This window comes from Peromyscus eremicus, chromosome 4 (assembly GCF_949786415.1).
Source record: "Peromyscus eremicus chromosome 4, PerEre_H2_v1, whole genome shotgun sequence".
In the NCBI taxonomy this organism is placed as follows: Eukaryota; Metazoa; Chordata; class Mammalia; order Rodentia; family Cricetidae; genus Peromyscus; species Peromyscus eremicus.
In genome coordinates, this window is record NC_081419.1 from 69,941,849 (window position 1) to 69,961,303 (window position 19,455).

The window sequence follows — 19,455 nt, forward strand, 5'->3', positions numbered from 1 at the left end:
GAAACAACAAAATAATAAATTAACCATTTAATACTACTGTTTCTAGTCATTCCTTTCACTTCAAACGCAGAAGAGATAAAAATACCTTAAAACCACAAGAAGTTTTTCTACCATAAATGACATTATCTTACCAAATTTAATATTTAACCAATTTTGACTTAATTAGAAAAGGTTCCCCCACACACAGAAAATTATTTCCCCCCAAAAGGAAAAAAAATCCATTATATAACAAAGGATTTACTTCCGCTTTCTACTTGCCACTCTAGCAGAGACCCAGAGTGAATTCTGTTCAGGTCTGTTCTGCTGCTGGGTCCTGTGACACAGCAGGATTTGAGATGTGAAGGCGAGAGCCTTCTGATAATGCAACTGTAAACCCATCTGTAAACCGTGCAAACCATTTTTCAAATGTGGACTCAGTATCAGGCTTAAAATGCCAAGTTTAATGACAATCCATGAAGGTCCCCATTGGCAATAGTCTACCTCTATGGAGAACACACCAGATACTGGAATTCTAACACAAGGTGTCATGTAAACATGTTGACAGTATGTTCTAGCCACGAAGAAAGTAGGTAGATCAGGGGGCTGTGGAGCTGTGCCAGGGCTCAGAAGACAGTAATGACTGATTTTTCTCAAGTGAAAAGGTATGTTTTGTGTTTTCCTTCTCTGACATACTGTAAGTTCTTATTATGTATATGATTTGCTTATTTTCCCCTAAAGGGAGAATACTAAATGGCTGTTCTTTTCCCTTCAGAAATGTTTTCCATGCCTCAGTGAAGTATCTGAAGTTGGGGCTATTGGCCTGTAGGCAGGAGAAGATAAGAGTCTAAATTATTACCCTAGTAGTAATGTAAGGAAGTGAATGACAATGCTATATGATGACACAGTATAGACTTCTGGAAAATTCCTGTCACACTCTAGGAGTGACAGTCTCTATGAATTCTGGATGACATGGCAGAATATTCACACTGCCATTGGTCTATTTCTTGTCTGTTGAGTATATGTGTGGTGCTGGCGGGATGCATGTCATTGCTGTGTGAAGCTGACTTGTTCATGTCACCAACACTGACTTTAGACTCATTAGTATCAGGTTCTATCAACTGGGCAGACTGGCTTAGGCTAGGTCTCTATGGAAAGCGTAAGTGTCCTCATTAAAATCACCCAACTACCAGGGAACAAAATCAGTGGCTGTGACACACTGGTACTCCAATTTTAAGCCTATATCCATCTGTAGTATTCCAGAAGCCCATGCGGGGCATCTTCCTGTCCTTCTTGATCCACTGGAAAACTACCAAGCATAGCATTTCAACAAAGCTGAAGCTATGTTAACTGCTCAGACTAAAAATCAGCCCTTAGTCCTATACTGACAGAATTTACTGCCATGCTTTTCACCTTGGTTGCAGAGTAGATGGTCAACAGTGGAACCGGGAGCATGCCACTGGCAGATGAGATGTTGAGAATCACCCCTTTAGATCTAGAATTGAAAACACACCACATAAACAGAGGGAAATTATATGCACATTTGCTTGTGAATTACAGTCAAGAGAGAAACAGAGCAACAAGGCTGCTGCTCTAACACACGTCTCCCTGCCTCTCATGAGCATGTGCTATGTCTGGCCGGTGAATGAAGCATAATTCAATGAACTAAAAATAGCTCTTCTTTACGATGAGCTCACTTCCCAGTCTTAGTAATCCAAAGCATGACTGGATCAGCTAGATAGTCTCCTTTAGTTGTCTCTATACTTTCTGGAGTCCTCTGTGGCCACAGCATCAAACATTCTCACTTATTAGTGGGGGATATATTTCAGCGGTAGACTGCTTGCCTAGCATGTGCAAGGCGCTGCAGTCAATCCCAGCAGAGGAAAAGCAAACTCACAGCCACACAGACACCTCTGCTTCGCATACCGCATACTGCAGCAGTCCATTGTGTATGTGTAAACACTGTCCTCTCAACAAAGTCTTGAGCTTCCAGACACCAAAGCCCACTTTTGTTCACGCACAAGTATTTCATAAACCTTTACAGCAATGGGTGACAACTTTATAACTTCCCTAAGTTATTGTGAATATTTGGGCAAAGAACTAACTTGAAAATTACCTTTATGTATTTTACTAATTATATTATTTTGCCAAAAGACAAAGTTCAACTTTTTCCTGTTGAAAGTTAAGTCAAGCAACTACCAGGAATTTCTGTTTCCACAAATAAATGAAATCAGTTTGTGAAAAGCAATACTGTAAACACCCCAGTTGTTAGAAGCATATAAAGGTTCATCGAGGTGTGGAATTATGACTTTAGAAATAAGAAAACTAGCTACCAACTTGTTCTCTCAAATTCCTGCTTCTCAAAGGCACACTGAGAATGGAAGACAGGGTCTTATGCATGCCAGGCAAGTACTCTACCAACTGACCTCCACCTCAGCCCAGCCTCTCTTCTCTAGCCCTGCAATCTCACCCCACCCACCTCTGGTTCACACCTCAGCTTCCTTCCCTTCTACATAGTCTGTTCTCTGTCTGGATTTCTATTCCTAAGTCCTGTTTTTTCACTATTTCAGGGAGGGAGGGGAATTCTAGACCCGTTTTATGTAAAACAGCACAGGAAGCATGATTAAATGGCATATATGAGTTATTTTAGACATAACTCTGGAAATAAAGAATCCCCAAAGGTCACCATTCCATCTGCCAGCCTTTAGGCAAGATGCCAGTGCAGCCGTCAAAGGGCAGGCTGGGCCCTCTGCTTCATGTGTCACCAGAGACTAGTCAGTTGTTTATAAACCACAAGTCCTTATTAGCAATGCACACTGTCCTAAGCAGTGAAACCCACTAACATCCCGGTGATAAAAATCAAATTTCAAATTTAGGAATGATATTAAGGTTGTTTTAAGTTAGAAGTGTCTAATGTATTAGTTACATTATCCTTATATTGTAAGGCAAAAAAAGATTTTTTTTAAATCAGGAGTTAGAACTCAGCCCTTTTACGTTAAAAAAAAAAGATTAATTAGCAATAAACACCTAGTCATTTCATTTTATACACTTATAAGAAATTCCTTTGATGATAGGGGAACAAAAGAACCTTTTATTATAATCAGATTGTTCCTTTGATAAAAATGGAACAGGAACTACATCTTCCAAATGATCATTTTCAGTGTTGAAAATATTCTCAGATTAGACTGTGGTGACAGCTGTCCAGCTCGGAATATGCTGAAAATGCCTGGACTGCACAATTTAGACAAATGTGTAGTTTCCATGTAAAAGAAGCCACAAGGAATCAGTTTACAGTAGAATACATATCCTTTAGGATGGGTGGCTTCCAATGAGGTGGACACACAGGGCTGCAGCGACTCAGACAACCATGCTTCCTGAGGAGCAACTCCAACCTCACAATCACTCCACATGAACCTTTAACCAGGAACTGCTCTATCCTCAACCCCCCAGTGGAAGGAGAAAGAAAGCCTGTCGGAAGCACATGCAGCCGATGCCGTCCCGGAAGCTGCAGTCTGCCACTGCTGCTTAGAGCCAGGTTGTTCTGTTGCAACAGCGCTAGCTGGGGTGGCTGCATACCCTGAACAAAAGTCACAGTTTTCATTCGGTTACTCACAATCGATATAGAAAGTTGAAGGTAAAGGTTAAAGTTTAATGCTATGACTTCAACAGAGGAAAAGTCATTTAAAGATAATAAGAGCTCTTTTCCCATTTTACAAAATAATATCAACAATCCAACATGTCACAATGTTGCAGTCATTCCTTTACTTATTTACTTCCTAAGGTAACTAAGATCTTTGTTTCTCAAATATTCTACTCTGATGGAAAATTTCTAGGAGCTGGAGAGATGATTTGGCACATTGGACATTATTGCAAAGACCTGGGTTCAGTTTCCAGAACCCACATGGCAGTTCACAGCTACTGTAACCCCAGAGCTGGGGAGTTTCTGTGGTTTTTTTCTGGCCACATGTAGTATAAAGACCTACATGGAGGAAACATACAAATTAAAAATAAATAAAAACCCAAAAGAGGAAAGAAAAAGAAGAGGAGAGAGGGACAAAAGAAAGAAAATTACTAGTGGGTAGAGCTTCTAAGTCAAAAATTTCAAGTACTGTATAAAAAACAAAGTATTAATATTTCAAAATACATCAAAACATATTTAAGACTGTCAAAGTACAATATAAAATGAGAATGCACTAGATGTGAGTAAATAAATACACAGCCAACTTGTAACTGTATCTAAATGACAACTGAGAAAGCCCCCACCTACCTATCTGTCACACTGTTGAAAATATGCATATTTGTCTATCAAAGACCTTCCTATGACCTTCAATAACACCATTCAAATCTCTCTCCTCCAAGGAAAAAATATTCTATTTCATTTTATCTACCTCCCAAATGGAACACTGGTATGCCCTGTCACAATCTCTATAATGTATCTCCTTATGCAGAAATGGGGGTGAACATTTGGGACTGGGGGACATAAAGGACTCATCTTTACAATCAACTACTCCGTCTAATTCTAATCCTCCATCTAAGCAGAATTAGTGACGTCAAACCAGTTTCCATGGCACAGCCGGGCTCATGACAACTCTGTTATATCAAGCAGAAGGGCAAAATAGGCTACGCTTAATTGCACACAGAGACAAACATAAGCCAAGCTGGTTAATCTCTCATTTTCTGGAGGCTTGGGAACAATGGCAGTACATTAAGAACTTCTGCTGAAGTTCTATTACTGAAGACCTGTGTTGCCCATACTTCAACACATTTCCTAGTTTGCTGTGACATCAGATAAATAAATAAAGCAACATTTTCTGTGATACAATATTCAATATTCATAATTGATCACACTGCTTACTTGCTAGCCATCACGTGATGGTGACTTGGAAGTACAAATTATTGAGGATCTAAAAGAACTAAAACGCTGCAGAAACAAAGCAGAACCATCAACTCCACTTAAGGACACACCTCTTCATCTCCACAGTCACCTCCTTTATCAGTCCTCTCAGAAGCCAATCCATAGGCTTGTCCAGTCCTGTAAAGTTCAGCAGCTTGCTTTTACAGCTTCTTTACAGCTATGCTCTCTAGGATTCCCTTAGACTTGGGCAGCCCCCAGGAGACTCCATTTAATTGTCACTTGGATATTTAAAACATTGCCAAGCTTTTGTTCTCCAAATACTTCAGTATTCTGCCAGGATCTTGTAGCATCCCTGTCCTCAACTCTATAAAAATACTGTGCTGTGGAGGTCTAGTCTCTTTTGAAAGAAGTCACTAATTCTGGCCTGACTCAGGAAACCTCAGCATTGCCCCACCCTGCAACACAGGGAAGAAGGGAGAGGAGCCAGAAGGTCAGTCAGTGTAGATTGCTAACCAGACACAGCATTGTGAAATACAGACTCCATCTCAATTCTTTACATTTCCACTGAACACGAGAGAAGATAGACGTGTACTCTTGCAGGGTCATTAAAGAGTTTTCTAAGCTTAGATGGAAAATGGAAATTGGTGTAGACAGTTCTCTAATTGACTACTAAGAACACAGAGAAACTATCAAAACAGAGTTCAATGTCAGAAAAGAATCGTGGAACATGGGGTCAGGCATACAATTAGAACCAGCAATCAAATGCTAATACTATACAAATATTGCTTTGTTGAAGAAAGTTTGCAAACATTTAGCACATGAAAGATAATTACCTGCCCTAAAACACCATAACATGTCATAATTCCACCTTAAGCAGTACAATATGAAAGAGGCTATTTTTAGCCTTTCCATGGTTGTTATGGCAACCACCTCTCGGATCCAGCTGTACACAATGTTTATAATTCCAGGGAAGTAGAGAGAGCAAGTTTCCCGATAATGTAATTATGCACTTTCTATGTGCATGGTGATAATACCTTGGTCTGATTATTGATACTTGTTTAGTAATAGTTGGTTGGCTATAGTTCTAGAAGGTTTGGCAAAAATCTCACACACCAGAGATAGAATCACTGAAAGGGAAGAGGGCAGAGAAACCAATAACAAAGGGCTTTTTCTAAAGAACAGTGCTTCATTCTAGCTGCTCTTCACACCTCCCCAAGTGGCTTATTTCTATGGTAGTTTCCATAGGATTGGTATTCTCATTGAATAACAACACTTAAAGACTGATGATGGAGCCCCTAAATGGAAGGAGCCCGAGATTCCTGATGAACTAGGTAGAGAAATAAGGGGAAAATATATCTTTACCCTGATAAGCCATAAAGTTAGGCATTAATCTGTTACTGCTGTCAGCAAATATTGACTAATATACCTATTAACTCCTGAAACTCCACTGGGCATAGATGTCCCTTCTTCTAACACAAAGTACTGATTAATAAACTCTACACACATGTCTAACTAGTCCTTAGCAAGCACCACAAACACCATCCCCGCTTCTATGATTCCAGCTTTCCATAGCTCCTCTTGGCTTTCTACCAGGTCATTTCTCAACCTCAGTTTAAAATCAACTTGATTTCTAGAAAGGCAAGGACTGAAATCACCTGGATTCCCCAAGCTAAGCTCTGCTGGATGACCATGAATTCCCCTCTTCATGCTGTTCCTCCATACGCAGTGTCAGCTATAACTAGTGGCACTGCCAGGTCTAGAGATGGCCCTGAGTCTCTACATCATGTGTTTCATGGCACCCATCTCACGAAGTCCCCATCTTCTGCTGACCTAAACAGGGTAGAGTTACTTTCAATTCATGCAATGCACTGGGCTTGTCATTCTATGGATCCAGTACTTTCTGCTCCAGGAAATGACTTCATAACCATTGTTCCCTTTATATAGCTTTCACCAATACCCTTTCAAATTTCCTTCATAACGTTACCATGGCATACAATTTTGATTTTCTTTCTTTCTTTCTTTTTTTTTTTTTTTTTTGGTGTTGGAGATGGAACCCAAGGCATGCTAGGCAAATGCTGTAATACTGAGCCCTTACTCCAAGTCCAAACATCCAAACATTGCTTTATAATACCATTTGCAGATGTCAAAACTCAGGCTAAGACAGTGGACCAAATTTCATCCTTATTGGATTCTACTCTGTCTTCGTGTCTTATCTTTGGAAGCATACCCCCACTGTCAGTCAATAATCAGCTTGAAGGCTTTAAAGGGAAACTTTACTAAAATAAAGCAATTAGAATATACACATCAGTACACGTAAAACAGAATTACAACAAACTTTGCTAAGAAACAGTGTCTTAATCAGTCATTGCACACGATCAGCACATGGACGTCTAAGCTGCGTTTCCCACCCACAAGGTAGAATGAGGCACAACATATGGAGGGATTTGATATGCATAAACTGCAAGCCTTGCTGGCCTTTCAACAGAAGTGGATCCTTGATTCCTCCCCTGTCAAAGCTTTGATGGAGTGCTAAATTAAAATGACAAACTGGTCCAACATTCAAATCCAGCTCTTTTCAGCAGGTTTTCTTTGAATGCCTAGGCAACATTTAGATTCTTCTGAGACAAAAACAGAGTTTAGTTAAATTTTACACTCAGTGCTATCTCACATGTGGAAATGCAACCACATACTTCTCAACAAAAATGAAGACATTTAGGGTATTCTACTGGCACCCAATTCCAACTGGAACATTGATAAGTCTGACATCTGGTCACTTCACACTATGCTTTAGTCCCTCAAGCATCCATCCCCCAGCAAGAATGAAAATACCAGAGGAATGCCTCTCACTTCAGGACACTCTACCAATTTAGGCTCGAAGTGGCTACAGCTTTAAGGAGGCATTCCCAGGAATATCCCAGGAACTCTATACACCCCCTCAGAATAGCAGGCAATTGAGTTAGTGATGGTGACTCAGGCTGGCTTTTTAATCCTGATCTAAAGGAACCACCACAACCCTAGCGAGGGAAATAAAAAAGTCTAGTGAAAAGGCCTCCTCCACCAATGACTCATGCTCCACTGTGTGATTGGCCTGGTGCTAAGACACAGTTAGGTTCATTAGTCACTTTAATGAAATGCTCAAAGAAAGGATTCTCCCTATAAATAATAATGAGCTCTGCATCCACAGTGTTCGTGTGTGAGCGTGTGACTCACCTTTCTACCATGCCAGGCAGCACCAAGCGTGTCACCTGCAAGGAAAAACAAAACACTCATGATGGCTGAGGACACAGGCAACAGAAGAGTGAAGGACACCCACCCACACCGGAGAGAAGGGGTCGGGATCCACTCACCACGCCACAGAGAGACACTTATTTTACACACGCCGTAGAATTTGACTGCGCTAGGAGTACATGAGCAGAGCACACTGGGAAAGTTTTCAGTGAACGTGGCTAAGACTAGCTTTGTCTGAAAAGTAAGGCTCGCATGGGCACCTTCAAACAGCAAAGGCTCTCAGGCCATTATTCTAGCCCTTCTTATGATAGTGTGACTTTGAGCTAGGTTCCTCTTCTTGGAAGTCCTAATATGTTAAATGAAGATTTAAATGCATTACATGTTATTACATTCTCAACTTGGAATAAAGATGTGTGTGTGTGTGTGTGTGTGTGTGTGTTTGCAAGTGTGTGTATGTGCGCACACACACATGTGAGAGAGAGACTCTATAAACAGCACAGAACAGAGACCTCTGAAGGGACACTAGTGTCCCCCACAATCACACCCTTTTAGCACCCAAATGCTACCCTTAAGCATAATATGTACCATAGTTTAGAACCAAGAACAGTAACTCATTTCAAGATCATCCATTTCAACTGACCATACAGAAGTTTCTGGATAATTCTTCCAGTATTTTAAAATATTTCATTTGGGATCTCCTTGGGAAAGTGGAATAATTCTAAGATTAGGTTATAATGACAATTAAAACTCTCTATAGCCGGGTGGCAATGGTGCATGCCTTTAATCCCAGCACTTGGGAGGCAGAGCCAGGCAGATCTCTGTGAGTTTGAGGCCAGCCTAGTCTACAGAGTAAGAGCCAGGACAGGCACCAAAAACTATACAGAGAAAACCTGTCTCAAAAAAACAAAAACAAACAAACAAACAAACTCTTTATATTTACCCAAAACAAACAAACAAACAAAACTTGAATACTCAAAGCAGAAGAATTTTATGAATTCATAAAGTTTTAGGAAACCTCTATAATTATGTAGCTAAGAACCAAGGAACTGAAATCACAAAGTACTCTTGATGTGACTTTATCAAACTCAGGAAGTAAGGACACTCAAAATACTCTCTGCATATCAACTGAGAGCCAGGAACACCACCATAGAGTAAGGAGCCATCCTTCTGTTTGATCTGCAGCCACCAGAGTAGGTGGGAAGAACTCAGGACCCACAACAGGACACTCCTATGAGCAGACAGAGGGCACTGGTGCTTAGAAAAAGGAGCAGTTCTAGCTAGGAACCAGGCAGTGCTTCATAGATTATGTTTTGGTTAAGTTATAAAAGCATAAATAGGAGTTCACTGGGCAAAAATAAATGCCAGAAGGAACAGAATGCACAAAAGCAAACTGTGAGAAAATAGGATGCATACTATTGAATTTCCAGACTTGTTTAATGGATTTAAAAATGAAGAAAACATAAAGGGATGTAAACTATATGTACAACTGATCAGACGTGTCATGTAGTTTGCATCTGTGTGGCACAGGGTCATACACTCACGTAAGTAAAACAGGTGTGCTGTGGAATATCTCATTGTAAAGATGGTTTCCTTTTATGAGCACCACACTAACAAACTGAGCTAACAGGTAAGCAACAGTATCTGAAAGGGGCTTTTATTTAGCACATTTCATTGTGGACCATAATACTCAGCTAATATATTAGAAAGAGGTCTCCGAGCACTTTCACAAAAGTTATTATTCAGTTCCCCCAAATCCTGAGTTCACCAGAAACAGAAATGAGAAAGATAAAAGAGACTAGTTTAAAAGTGTTCTAACTTGTTTGTGTGTGTGCATTCGTCCACACTCATGTATGCATGTGCTTACACATGTATTAAGGAAATGAGACCTGTTACTTGCACAGTAGCTAAGTGGAGTCCAGAGGGCAGCTGGTTGGTGCCTGTAGTAGCTTTCCTACATGGAGTTGGGGCGGGGAGGAATGAATGAGATTTGTAGGCACCAATTAACCTGAAGAATTACCAGGCAAGCTCAACCAGAGTTTAACTTTTGGTTGAAATATTGGGGAACTATAAATCAGAAGCTTTATTTTTCCTTTGTGCCATACCATGTTTCTGTTCTGAATGAAAAATTATCCAGAAGATTGTCAGAGACAATGTGAAACTTCACATGATATAATCATACTTACAAAATTGTATCAATAGCATGTTAATTAAACACCTTTTCGATGACCTTATCTGTACTGACATGACCAAATATATTCCTTATAAATGTAAATTAAGATGAGAAGTTTGAGAAACTCAACACAAAAGAATAACAACGCTTTGGGTGGCTGGTTGCTAAAGAGCCAAAAATATGCACTGACTACTCAGACAGAACCCACCAGCAAAGACACAAGTCCTCACAGGTAAAAGGGACAGGCCTTCTTAGGGTTCACCAGCTTCTCCTTTTTACTTCTGTGTGCTATAAAATGGAAACTCATTAAAAACAAACAAAAAAAGCCAAACAGCAATAACACTGAAAAGCTACAGAAGTTAATTTGAACACTTCATGCTTTTACAAAACCAACTAACGCTCTGATACTACCTTTCCTGCCAATCAGATTTGAAGTCACAAATCCAACTCCAGGCCTTCTTTACTTGGGCACATGTATACATATTATTTAAAAATATTCAATACATAAGTAGATAGACTTTACTGTGTTCACATTAAGTTCTCTCTAACATCACATTTACATAGGACATTTTAAGTTGTTTTTACTTTGCATTTATTGACTAGTATCTTAATATATAGGTATCTATACCATATACCAAGTATTGTTATAAAATTTCACTGTGCATCTGCACTCCATTTCACAGCTCACATGGTGTTTCTGTAGCTAATTCAATATGCTAATTTCAGACCATCTGCAGGTGATAATTACTATGCCAGGAAGTTTGTTGTTTCTCTTTACATATTTCTAAAATGATGTTATCACAATTGTGAGTTTGGTGGTTAAGAATATTAGGTACATAGTAATAATAAGCGTGACTTCTAGACTTTTTTCTTTTCACTTGAGGTTGCCTCGACAAATACACAGCAAGCAATTTTAATTCCATTCTGCGGCAGTTTGAATGAGAATGTCCCCCATAGGCTCCTGTATTTGGACCCTTGCTCCCTGGTTGGTGCTGCTGTTTGAGGAGGCTTAGGCGGTAGGGCCTTGTCAGAGGAGGCATGTCACAGGAAGCAGCTCTGAGGGCTTAAATACTATGTCATTTCCAGTTTGCTCTGGGTATGGCTTAAAATGTGAACTCCTAGGCTAAGAATTCGCTGCTCCAGCCCTATGCCTGCAGCTTGATGACACACTTTCCCACCATAATGGACTCTTACTCCTCTGAAACCATAAGCCCAAATAAATTCCTTCTTCTATATGCTGCCTTGATCATGGTGTTTATCACACCACAGAAAAGTATCTAATACAGTTTTCCCCAAAGTAGATAGAAGTCACCACAACAGACCTTTTACAACAATGAGAACTTCAAAGATTGCAGGAAAAACAAGTATTTCATAATTACACATACACATTTTAGTAATGTTTTCACTAATCCACACTATAAAATAAGACAGACACTTTAGAGTCTAAAAAGTTAATATACACTGTCTCACATGTAGCTCTAGCATCACTTCATAAGTGGCATACAGTACATTAATGCACACAGATACATGAATGGCTTCATAACAGCTTAAATTAGAATTCCTAGGAGGAAGCCACATACTCATTTTCAAGAGTAAAATATTTAGTGGTACAGATATGCATATTCTGGCTAGGAAAGAAATATGAAGTTCATTTACCTCATACAAAATCACAATCACTGTTATTATATCATTTAGTTGAGATACATAACTCAAAAGTACACTGGCTGGCCTAGAAAATCCTTGAAAATGTTGTATTAAAATGTAGCCATCTGTGGCCAGGATTACACAGGATTTATTTTCTTCTTAGTGCTCATATAGCTTTCAAATATTTTTAGCAACAGTCTTGTGGTGCTTTTATAATTAGTAAAGTCCTTACAATCTTATTTCTTTTAAAAAAATTTTTTTAATGAAAACAAAACTGCTAAAGCCTGAGTATTTCTCTGCTTATTTCCACACCAGCAGTCCCTGCCGCTACAAGGAACCTACATGCCCAGGTGGCTGTCTAGGTGTTCCCACTCTTTGGTATGGAGATTGATAGAATACAAATTTCTACATCATGTAGCTTCTGGTACTTGGTCATTTGTTCCCACACTCCTATAATGCTCAAAGGCTCTAGTGAAAAGATTATAATAATATTAAAGAAGCCAGGCAACACTGTGCATGCCTTCAATCACAGTACTCAAGATGTTGAGTCACAATCATGAGTTTGAAGTTAGCCTGGCCTGCACCAAATTCCAGGCCAGCCCAAGTTACACAACAGGGTCCTAGCTCAAGAAAAAGATCAACCAATCTAACTTAAGACACTTGATTTAATAAAATCTGTGTCACTACTACATGTGACTAGGGAGAGAAGTAGAACAAGTCACCCCAGAATACAAGCTCAGCTTCATGAGTGCAGGCTTTTCACAAGCAAACTGGGCCATCTCCCACGGCCACTTCGTCCACCTCTGCTCTAACTATACCTCCAAAGAAAACTGCTTAAATCAATCAAGTCTGGGTTCAGGTAACTGAGAAATGGACCTGTCCAATTTAGAAGAAAACAGTTTCTTACATACAAAAATCTAAAACAAGTGTTCAACTGAAATAAAGAGCAAGCTTTAAAAAAAATCATAGTGTAGCTGTAAAGAATTAACAATAATGTTCTACAATGCTCCCCCTCCCATTTTGAGAAATGAGATGAGAACTCTACTGGAAACCACACCAGAATGACACAGCACACACATCCTTTGGCAAACTGTATAATTTGAGCTCCATGGAGGTGAGGAAGTGGGAACATAGCTTAATTAGAAATTCTTAGAATCTCACCTGTATAACTAACAGAGTATTTACTGCACAGGGGGTGGGAAGCTTAATTAGATACAGTTTTTAGAGCACTCCGAGATCTGTAAGTATTACTTGATTTTGCCTTTTCTTGGTGCTTAAGTCTTTCAGGAAGTTCAGAGTTCTCTTAGTCTGGAATGTTGCCCCAGGCCATAAATAGAGCTTGTCCAATAAATCCCACTTTGATCTACATTAAAATATAACAAAAGGGAAAAAAAACTTCCCAGAACGTAGAGTTGCTTGTTAACAATGCCAAACCTAAAGCCCTAATTTACGTATTCTAAACAAAGATTAAAAAGAAAGAGCAGAGTTTCATCCGGTGTTTCCCAAGGTGCAACACTTGAGTATGTAAGTACTTCTATTATTTTTTCCCCCCAAACAAGGTGACAACTTCTTAAAAGTGACAGACATTGAAAGGAGAAAATGATTCCTAAAGTTCAAGACACTGCATGTTTTCATTTTCCTATGAACTAGGTTCACTATGAGCTAAAGAGAACCTCAAAATCAGTCTACAAGGGTGTCTTCATTTTCGGAGGAAGAAAGCCATGGAAGAAGTACCGTCCTGAAGTCTGGAAATACTCTGCCTCCACTGTATCTGAGGCAGCCTGTTACTGCCATCCCAAAAGGCTAAGTGGACCAGTAATTTGAAAATGTTAAGTAGCAGAGCAACAGCTAGATTCAAAATAAGTAAGACTCTATTAACTTGGAATAGCCTCATCCAGAAAAGCCTTAGGTGGGGGAATCAGTGTTGAAGGACACATCCTACTTAGGATTTATTAATTTCCTAATGTTATATGGGAGTAGAATATCAGGATACATTTCTAGCAAATTCCTACATTAAATACAATTAGACTGAGGAATACAACTCTTCTCATAGATTTCCAAACTAATACGAGGCTTCCCTACTGATACTGTGTTACCCGCTTGAGGCATATCTATGGAAGAAAGAGAAAATGAATGCTTTGGTGCTTTGCACCCTTTGACCATTCACCCAAACATTTACATTGTGGGCAAGGCACAGCACTAGGCACTTTTGGTAACTGGCCTACAATGAAGACATGATGGCACAGCAGGAGAAAACAGCCTTTCAAAAGTGTCTAACAAGGCTTTGACAGTAATGGGCAGTTCAGGCAATAGTTTTGACAGCACTCACCTGAAAAAGACAGCCACCTCTCAAGGTTCTATCTAGGTTTCAGAGAATCCCAAGAATGCTTGTGTCGCCACAAAGCTCATAAGTAAAAAGCTCATCAGCACACTAGGGGTGAGGACTTTGGAGAGATGATTAATTATATCATGAGGACAATCTCTTCCCGATTGAGACTGATGTCCTTACAGAGACCTGATGAAACCTGTTTACTTCCCCCTTCACCATGTCAAGACACAGGAAGAAGGCACCAGCTATGAGAAATGGGTCCCTCTTCAGACACTATTAGCACCTTCAGCCTGAACTTTTCACACTCCCAAACGGTGAGAAACACACGTTGGCTCTTTATATCCAACACAGTCAGAGGTAGTTTTGTTGTTACATCAGCTGCAAATGGACAAAGACGGAGGAGTTGATTTGGTCCATGCCACTCCACTCCTTCAAGTCCACTAAGCAACTGCTCAGTTCGAGTAGCCTGAAGACATGGAGCTACCTGGAAGGGAACTCTCACTCAGACATGTAGAAGCACCAACTACACAACAGGGATCACAGACTGCTGTGAGCTAGAGAAGCAAGGCATAACCTCTCACATTCTCTCTGCTACGCAGCTCCTGAGGTCTGTTTCCATGATTTCTAAAGTTTCCCCAAGAGAAGCTATAAATCTGAATGTGAAGCTTTCTGCTTTTGAAAACTGAATCAACTAAAAGACACTGGTAGGCCATATCTAGCCATAGACCATTGCCTGTAACCTCTGACCTAAGAATTTGTCACAATTCACTTCAACTGACACTTGTTCACCATTGTAGGGTGTGATTCTTTAAAGAACTAGAAATTTTAATTTTGGAAATGCATTGATCTGTTTGTAGGAAAAACATCAGCTGTGCACTGCTTGGCATAAGGCAGGAAAGAAGCTGGACATGGTGCCAATGCTCATGTGCAAACAGCTCCACACCAAGCACTGCAGAGTGAAGGGAGGCCATGCAGTGTGCCGTGGGCCCACGTGACTCCAAGCCTAACAGTCCGGAAGAGACAGAGATTCCTGGCACTCCAGCCCTAAGAAGACAAGATTTCCAGTCATACATTGGCTGAGTGTTTGACAAAGAAACAGGTAACTTTTTACTCTCTGTTTGAGATTGCTCCTTTCTATTCTTCAATAAAGTAACTATCAAAATGCAACAGCATTTACTCAAGTGGAGGTGTTCATAAATTTTACCACCATGCATTTTCTTCTCTGTTCTAAGGCAGGTAATTAAGAAGGTTAGAATATTCCCTCTGTTAGGATGGAAGTCTTAGTTTCCAGCTTTTACCTTATTTACCAACACCAGTAAGCGCTTCAGGGAGGAGCACTGGAAGGAATGTTTTTGCCTCTCTTAGGCAGGCAGGTGCTGTGAGTAGCTAAGGTTCTCTCATGTGGACAGTGCTCATCTGGAAAGCAGAGAAGTGTCTATCTTTTCCTGAGGCTTCTAAAATGACGATTTCAACCATCAAAGGACAAGTAGAGCTTGAAATAGGAAGAGAACCCCAAAAGTGGCAGATAGGAAAACCAGCTATCAAATCGGAAACCAATGGTACAAGTAGGACCAGCTTTGTCTCTGGACTGCTGTAGAACTCCACCGTGGAAGTTAGCCTTCTACTTGCCTGCCTCTGCAGCTCTGGCTCCACTCCCATTTCCAGGCAGTAATCAATAGCAGTTTAACAATTTCCTTTGTAACTCTCAGTATTCTAGGGAGGAATCCCACCAGGCACAAAACAGGAGCTCTTTGACAAGAGGAGGGTTCAATGTCCTCAAGTTTGTCTCTAAATCACACTGTTTCTGAAGTGAAGGTCATTGTTCTTACGAGGTTTCCCTGAAATTTTAGTCACAGAACATCTCAAACTGGAGGAGAACACTATCTGGTAGGACTCCTCTTCAAGTGGATCTATCTGCCATCCTGGCCACCTCTGCAGAACTTCTACCACTTACCTGCTGTACAGGGAACAAAATCAAGGCTAAATTTAATCCCTACAGGGTCTGAGAACAGCATTGGAAAAACAAACAACAAGGCTTTAAAGAAGCCCTGTGAAGGCAAAGACTGACGAAGCGAGCCCCACGGAAAAAGATTCAAGAGTGAAGGAAGCAACCAGGGCTGGAGACAGGGCTCTCAGTGGTTAAGACCACTCACTGCTCTTGTCCAAGACCTAGGTTTGCTTCCCAGCCCCCACATGGCGGCTTAACACCATTCAGTGCTGGGGATTCCAACGCCCTCTTCTGGTTTGTGTGGGTTCCTGCACTCATGGGGTACACATAAACTCAGGCAGGGCTACACACACACACACACACACACACACACACACACACACACTATAAAATAAATAAATCTTTCAAAAATAATCAGCGATTGTTGAGGGCTTGGGAGAGCTGTTTGCAATTAAACACTAGGGGTCTGCAGCCACAACAGCTCTGGTTAATATTTCTTCCCCGACATTCTCCTGGATCATCTCTTTATCCAGTGATAACCTGAAATTCCTTTGCATTCAGGATTATTTTACTATTATAATGCAGGGCTTACATGATTTTTACAATCACCTGACCTACTCACACAGGGCAGAGCACATGAACCTTCCAACAAGACGCTGGAGCTCAACCTCTAATTTTGAGCATGAACCCCAAATCACAAGGCAAGCTGATCTCACCAGTATCTCCTGGTACACTCCTTATTCTCTACCACATCATTTAGTGAAGACATAAAAAGGATGAACCTGCTGGTGACGAGCGACTGCTCTTATCTTACCAAATCCATTTACTGTAGCTTCAGGCTAGACACCTGTGCCTTAGCTCCTCTGATGCCCAACCACCATAAAACCTAAGACCCTGTAGCCAGACCAGTTTCATCTCCTTTAAGTTACCCCAAGGCTCCCAGCAGTCATTGCTACTGAAAATGTGGTTCTGGCCTTGGCAACAAAATCCAGTCAGTTAAAGAACAATAGGTACAAGTCATCAAAAGAGCTTCTGGGGCAAATCACAGCATCATAAGAGCCTAAACTCAGGAGCATCACACATAAAGCTTCCTCACAGGGAATGCCCTTCCTCAGTATAAAGAAGATAAACACACATGCCATAGAAAACTGAATGCCTGTCATCCTACCATTAGCACTGTCTTACATACACAGTGGATTCTGCAGCTCCCTCTGATTCTCTATCTGTTGAACACTCAAGTTCCTGCACAAGCCTGACCTCATGTCATTTTCTGCCTCTTGGCTTACCACAGTTCATCAATCACTCTCACTGCTCCAATCAAATCATTTTCACATCTGCATGGTACCATGGAAGTGATTATACCAATCCTATCCACAGTACAACAAACCAAACCAACTGTGCACCATGCTCCATGAGCCAATGGGCACCATGATGCAGGAATTCTGAATGCTTTTCCATTCAAAGTTTACATCACAATGATATAAGAAAATTTAGATCCACACTTAAGACTGACTAAAGGATGTTTATTCAACTTATTTAGGAAGTATTATAAACAGCAAACTCCCTTAGTGCTTTTAAAATAGGATTTAGGATTTGGTCTGCAAAAGAAGGCTTGTATACATTTTAAGCTTATATCCAAATCTTCTGCTGGTGAAGCTTCCCCTCTGGATGGCTCACAAGTGTTTAAACTGAGCATCTGTGTCCATGAAGCCAGTTTGTGGGAACCAGTCGACCTATGCCAATTCAAAAAGAGAATGGGGAAGAGGAGAATAAAGAGGGGGTGCTCTGTGCAATACACTAAGATATTAGGAACAGTGTCCCATTCCTAGTTCCTCCCCTCTTCTCCTCTGTTCTTAAGACAGTGGCTCATGATGTAAGCCAGGCTGGCTTCAAACTCCTGATTCACCTGGCTTAGTCCCCCAAGTCCTGGGATTAACAGGTATGCATCATGACCCCTGGTGTTTACCATCACTTTAAAATGGGCTAGCTACTTTGCAGGGCTGTTGGATTTGTGCTATTTTATCCATGACGCATATAGCACTGTTTGGTCTTTAAGCAAGGATGAGATGGATGACATGCTAATCTATGCTAAGATGCTGTGTGAAGGACATGGTCTGTGGCCATGGAGCAGAACAAGCTCCAGGATTAAGGGCAGGACCTTGGCCTTTTATCATTAGCATTCTACAGATGGCTAGCCTAAACTTCATGTTGTGGGAATCCGAAGGCCAACATTTTAAAGCAGTGCCAACAATGAAGTGTCAGCAAGCAGGACTGTAAGAAAAGACTAGATCCAGAGTAAAACCCTATACAGCTGATTGACAGAGAGTAGAAGTTATCAGCAGACAAACCCATAGCTGGTATTAAGAATTCTACAACATAAAGCTTAATTACTCGGATGAGGCTTTCTCATTAACTTAGGACAATATATTGTGAAATACCTCACACTGCCTTAACACTCATTATTTTCAAACATTTGGCCAAATACACCATGAAAAAAAATCAGAAAAAAAGAAAAAAAAATCAGAACAACAGTAAAACCATTCATTTTAAAAGGAAATCCAATAAGATGTAGAAATAATAGAACAATATATCAATTTTTATTTAAAACCTCTGTCTTCTAAAAAATAAAAGAAAATCATTATTGCATGTATTTAGTAAAAAATATCAGCTTTGAGTTGAATAGCAATAATAACACTCTTAGGTTCTCTCTCTCTCTCCTTCCCCCTACCCCCGCTTCTGTCTGTCTGTCTATCTCTGTTTCGATTTGACTCTCTCTCCAGGGTCTCATGTAGTTCAGTCTGGCCAAGAAGGATCTCCAATTTCTGGTCCTCCTACCTTTTCTTCCACTTCCTAAGGCCCATGTGACCATGCCTGGTTTTATGAGGTTCTAAGCATTGAATCCAGGGCTTTGTGCCTACTAGGCACGCACTCTACCTAGTGAGCCACACCCCCAACTCTGAGTTTTAGAGACATTACCTGCTTTCTTTCATTCAAACAAGTCACTGAGATAAGAGAAATGTCTTCAATTTACAGACGAAAACTAAAATGAAAAAGTAATTTACTCCAAGACTAAAATGGCTAGAAAATGGTAGTTCCTTAATTATCCTGAACATTTCTATGAATCTGGTAAAGAAAATGCCCCTAAAACTATACAATATACTCCTATTAGCCACATTTAAAAGCATCAGTTTCACAAATGTGGATCTTGCTCTCCATCTACTCACATCTCCACTGGTGACTCATCTGCTCGCTTAAACTTCAGTTTATATAAAAGTCAAACAACACACACACACACACACACACAC

The 19,455-nt window shown here is 40.4% G+C and overlaps 1 protein-coding gene and 1 long non-coding RNA gene across 2 annotated transcripts in view; one reads left to right on the forward strand and one right to left on the reverse strand.

The window, feature by feature from the left end:
• The window catches only part of Hsd17b12 (hydroxysteroid 17-beta dehydrogenase 12), a 135,584-nt gene that overhangs the window by 10,394 nt on the left and 105,735 nt on the right, over nucleotides 1–19,455 (reverse strand). The window contains exons 7-8 of the mRNA XM_059260990.1: nucleotides 8,042–8,076; nucleotides 1,390–1,471 (exon numbers count right to left, since the gene is read on the reverse strand). Of these exons, the coding sequence (XP_059116973.1) occupies nucleotides 1,390–1,471; nucleotides 8,042–8,076 (117 nt within the window). The remainder of the gene's footprint in view (nucleotides 1–1,389; nucleotides 1,472–8,041; nucleotides 8,077–19,455) is intronic.
• Nucleotides 472–14,165, forward strand: LOC131909389 (uncharacterized). The gene is made up of 3 exons (XR_009378835.1): nucleotides 472–641; nucleotides 752–847; nucleotides 13,524–14,165. It is a non-coding gene; the product is annotated as an uncharacterized LOC131909389 (long non-coding RNA).